Genomic DNA, 5,057 nt, shown 5'->3' on the forward strand with positions numbered 1-5,057 from the left:
ATTATAGTGTTGCCTTGTGGTGCTGGTAAATCTCTAGTTGGAGTTTCGGCAGCGGCTCGTATAAAGAAGAGTTGTCTTTGTTTGGCAACGAATGCTGTCTCAGTGGATCAATGGGCATTCCAGTTCAAGTTGTGGTCTACTATAAGAGATGACCAAATATGCCGTTTCACTTCTGATAGTAAAGAACGATTCCGTGGAAATGCTGGTGTTGTTGTGACAACCTATAATATGGTTGCCTTTGGTGGTAAACGATCTGAGGAATCAGAGAAGATTATAGAAGAAATGAGAAACAGAGAGTGGGGGTTGCTGCTCATGGACGAGGTAATCAAACAGTTCTTAATATGACGCGTGTCTTTAAATTGAAGTTAGTGTTTGTGGAATAGTCATATGTGGTTCATTGAGAAAGTGGTTAAGCTCATGCTGTATTCTAAAACAACAAGTTTCCATCCAATGCTTAACTTTTCAAGATTAATGTCTTTTTTGTAGGTGCATGTGGTTCCGGCCCATATGTTTAGGAAAGTTATCAGCATCACAAAATCTCACTGCAAGCTAGGACTTACAGGTACTGTAACTGGTTCATTTTCACACAACTTTTATGTGTTATACTTCAGTTGAGAAGCTAAGTCTCTTTTCTGGTCCTTTTTGTTCAGCTACCCTTGTGAGAGAAGACGAAAGGATTACAGATTTGAACTTTCTCATTGGCCCAAAACTTTATGAAGCCAATTGGCTAGATTTAGTTAAAGGAGGATTTATTGCTAATGTTCAGTGTGCTGAAGTATGGTGTCCTATGACCAAAGAGTTTTTTGCAGAATATCTAAAGAAAGAGAACTCCAAGAAAAAACAGGTTCATGAATATAAGCCCTTTTTGCATTGTTCTTTTGTTTGGAAACCTGAAATATAATAAGTATCAATATAGGTTCTTTTAGATTTGGAAAATGCTTAATTGTTTTCCTCAGCAATTTTCTGGAAAGAAAATGTGAGATTGTTAGATATCTGATCTTTATGTTTGGTTCTTCTGATGTACTAGAGTCCATGAATTTTATGTAGTCTGGAAACTTGAAATATAATATGCATCAATATAGGTTCTTTTAGATTTGGAAAAGGCTTAATAGAATCACCTGGTAATTGTCTATAGAAGCTAGTAAACCTCGACAGTTGTTCTGACATGTACATATTTTGTCTTTTGGTATCTACAGGCACTTTATGTCATGAACCCTAACAAGTTCAGAGCCTGTGAGTTTCTGATTCGTTTCCATGAACAACAACGTGGGGATAAGATCATCGTCTTTGCAGACAATCTTTTTGCGCTTACAGAGTATGCAATGAAACTCCGGAAACCCATGATTTATGGTGCAACTAGGTTTGTTAAAGAAATTCTATTGAAAACACAAATTCGCGTTTTCACTTTTATATTCTGAGATAATTCTCTCTGCACAATATGTAGCCATATCGAACGAACCAAAATTCTCGAGGCGTTTAAAACTAGTAAAGATGTGAACACTGTCTTCCTGTCAAAGGTAATAAACATGTTTCCTTCATTATAGAACTTTTGTCCGTTCCATGTTCGTTAGGGAACTTAATTCCGTTTTGGTTTTCTTGACTGCAGGTTGGTGATAACTCTATAGATATCCCTGAAGCTAATGTGATCATCCAGATTTCTTCACATGCTGGTTCTAGACGTCAAGAGGCACAGCGTTTGGGTCGTATTCTTAGGGCTAAGGTTTGTTATTCGATATTATTACTCCTCATTTAAGTGTCTCTCTTAATTCATCTTGTTGGTTGGGGATCCAATAAAAGTTTTATTTCTCGGTGATCAAAAACAGGGTAAACTAGAAGATAGAATGGCCGGTGGAAAAGAAGAGTACAATGCATTCTTTTACTCACTTGTTTCGACAGATACACAGGTAAATCACTAGACACTAGTTTGGGTGAAGTAGGACATACACCCGAATCAGAATCGAAATATAATTCAGCGCTATACCGCCTGACCGTTTTCGAAAACTCAATTCATAACCCGAATACTGAAGTCCTGAACTGAAAACAAACGCCCATATGGTAGTGTCTCTAGTGAATAGCTAGCTGATTTAAGGATTGTGAATATGTTTGAAATTGCAGGAAATGTATTATTCAACGAAAAGGCAGCAGTTCTTGATCGACCAAGGTTATAGCTTCAAGGTAATAACAAGCCTCCCACCTCCTGACGCTGGTTCAAGCTTGAGCTACCACAGTCAAGAAGAACAGTTGTCTCTTCTCGGAAAGGTTCTGAATGCTGGAGACGATTTGATTGGTCTAGAGCAACTCGAAGAAGACACAGACGGAATGGCTCTTCAGAAGGCGAGACGAACCATGGGATCGATGAGTGCAATGTCCGGTGCAAAGGGAATGGTCTACATGGAATACAACTCCCGTAACAAATCGGGTCAACAATTCAAGAAACCTAAAGACCCAACCAAACGACACAATCTCTTCAAAAAACGTTTCGTGTGAGTGAGACAAGAGCTTTTGGAGAGTTTGTTCTGCTCATTTACGGCTGTTTGTTGTGTGATTTGTAACTGTTTGTTTGTGCTCTGCAGGAGCTTTACTTTGTAAGTTAATGGATTTCTTACTTAAGAATGATTATAACTTACGGTTTCTTAAATCTACTATACAGTCATCGATCGCTGTGCTTATTTTCACCAATTATATTGATTTATAGTATTTCTTATCTGAGTTTTATGAATTTATGAATCCTCAACAATAATTATAAAATAATATCATATCAAATTTGTTTGCCCGTGAAAGTAAGATTTCAGAAAACATCGTATTGGCTGACAAGCATATATCACACCAAATTCAACATATTTCCAACAAATTTTATTGAAATTCTTTATGATGTATCTATCCAAGTGATGTAAATTGTAATCCATACTAATCAAAGGTAGGGACAATTTACTTTATTGCTAAAACAACAACAAACACACAAATTATGAACCACTTTAGTTGTTACCACCATTAAACTTCAACAGCGTACCGTCTAACGGTCTAAGTCTCTAAAAATAACAATTGGCACATATCATTTCTGTTTAAACTAGCTCATTTTTATGAGGTTAAACTATAAACTATTAAAAATGATAACGAAGAAACAAAATAATGAATTCTGAAATATGAGAAGTGTATTTCTATTTCGAGGCTAGTTTGCAATTGTGGAGGAAGTTGGTAGGATACCCCCACACACAAAAACATCAAGTATAAGATAATTTGATTAATGAAACAAAAATGAATATTAAGTGCACAAATATATATATATTAAGGTTCGTCCCACGTAAGAGGAATATTACTTGTTAATAATTCATACCCCTATGAGTATTTCTTTAAAATTCGTATGTATTTTACTATTTTATATGTATACCTTCCTTTTGTGTTATTCTTTAAGCTATCACAAAAGGTCTATGTAGGTAGCAGCATATTGACCACTTTTTCAACGACATTTATTAAATTTGTCAAGCTTTGACAAGCTTCACGATCACAAAACTTCAAATGCCAACTCCTCATTGGTTGCAAATAAAAATAATACTACTGATATCAGATTTGTATTTTGGTATGTTGCCAAAACCATTTTCTATCGTATAATTTGTGAATATAAATTAATAATTTTAAATGTAAGAGGATTTCTCTTATAGATATATTAAATAAAGTCGATGTAATTATCAAATTTGTTTGTTTGTGTCTCTCTTTTATATCTCGTCAAGTGGAGCATAACAAAAAGAATAAGTAAACTATTTTCCGTAAAGAAGGACCAGATTTGAGCTCAAATCATCATCACTTCCTTTAAGATCACAATTCACAGAAAGTTATATTTTGACACATCACACTTCCTTTTGTGTCAACAACAACACATAACATATTAACATGCAAAAAGAAAAATGCGAATCCAAAGTGCTACATTTTAAAGAGCGATTGTTAGTAACTAGTTTGTAAGTAGAACGTGGGAAACCTTTGATCGTTAAATTCAACAATTTGCAATAACTTGTGTAGTCTTGTGCTCGAATCTTAGAACCGACAAGGAAGAGTATAAATTTTTATATTTAGACTAATAATTGTCGAGTAATCACATCTGTTATGAAATGCAATTGATCAAGCTATTGTTAATTAAAGAAAAAAAAATTATGGTACTAAAATTACCTGTAGATGGAAAACAACACTCTAGCTATTAGTACGTACAATTAGACAGAATTTTTTTAATGAGAATATAATGCGGTTGGTCAAAAAGATAAAACTTTGGAATCATGCTTTGGTTAGTTGATTACATATTATCTATCATTACCCAATATATAAAAGTATTATTATTTCCCCCATTAACTACATATGATGGTACACGAAGAATTATCTATATTAGATTCCCTTACCAATTTAAAGTAAGATTTATTATTTTCCTTCCTATTATTATATTTTGTTAACTCGCTTCATAATAATATACGAGAGTACTTTAACCTCACCCGAAAAACAAAACTTACAAAACAAAATAAGATCAAGATTTATCACTTCTGCAAATAGACCACATGTACATTTTAAAACATGTACATGAAATATAAGATAAGAGAGAAAACGAAAAAAAAAAAAACAAGCTGATACGTTTTGAAATTTATATGAAAAGAAATACTCAACAACTGATTATAATCTAACACACAATTCATGTCATATACTAGAAAGAAGAATTTCTCTGATTCTTATTTTATTTTATTTTTTGAACTCAAACTTGAGCTTTCTTATAGGCTTGAGCTTTCTTGGGATTACGTCCATGTTACAACCTCACTAGCATGTTTTAGTATATGTTGGGATCCGAATCCGATCTAAACTATTACAAACCTTTTATCATTATGTGTTTTCCATATATAAACATGAAAAAACACGGGTAAACGAACTATGCTCCACATCTCGATCTATATATCATGTTGTTTATAAGAAAACAATTTTTGTGTAAACCGATGGCTTTATGTGAATCCATGGATCTATACTGATTAATAATCTTTTGGCATACATTTTGCGTAAACCGATGGCTTTCGTTGATTTGCTTAGTT

The 5,057-nt window shown here is 33.8% G+C and overlaps 1 protein-coding gene across 1 annotated transcript in view; it reads left to right on the forward strand.

The window, feature by feature from the left end:
* The window catches only part of LOC104719804 (DNA repair helicase XPB1), a 7,490-nt gene extending 4,831 nt beyond the window's left edge, over positions 1-2,659 (forward strand). The window contains exons 14-20 of the mRNA XM_010437786.2: positions 487-562; positions 651-844; positions 1,197-1,360; positions 1,445-1,517; positions 1,607-1,720; positions 1,824-1,904; positions 2,116-2,659. Of these exons, the coding sequence (XP_010436088.1) occupies positions 487-562; positions 651-844; positions 1,197-1,360; positions 1,445-1,517; positions 1,607-1,720; positions 1,824-1,904; positions 2,116-2,487 (1,074 nt within the window). The 3' untranslated portion in view covers positions 2,488-2,659. The remainder of the gene's footprint in view (positions 1-486; positions 563-650; positions 845-1,196; positions 1,361-1,444; positions 1,518-1,606; positions 1,721-1,823; positions 1,905-2,115) is intronic.

This window comes from Camelina sativa, chromosome 10 (assembly GCF_000633955.1).
Source record: "Camelina sativa cultivar DH55 chromosome 10, Cs, whole genome shotgun sequence".
Classification (NCBI taxonomy): Eukaryota; Viridiplantae; Streptophyta; class Magnoliopsida; order Brassicales; family Brassicaceae; genus Camelina; species Camelina sativa.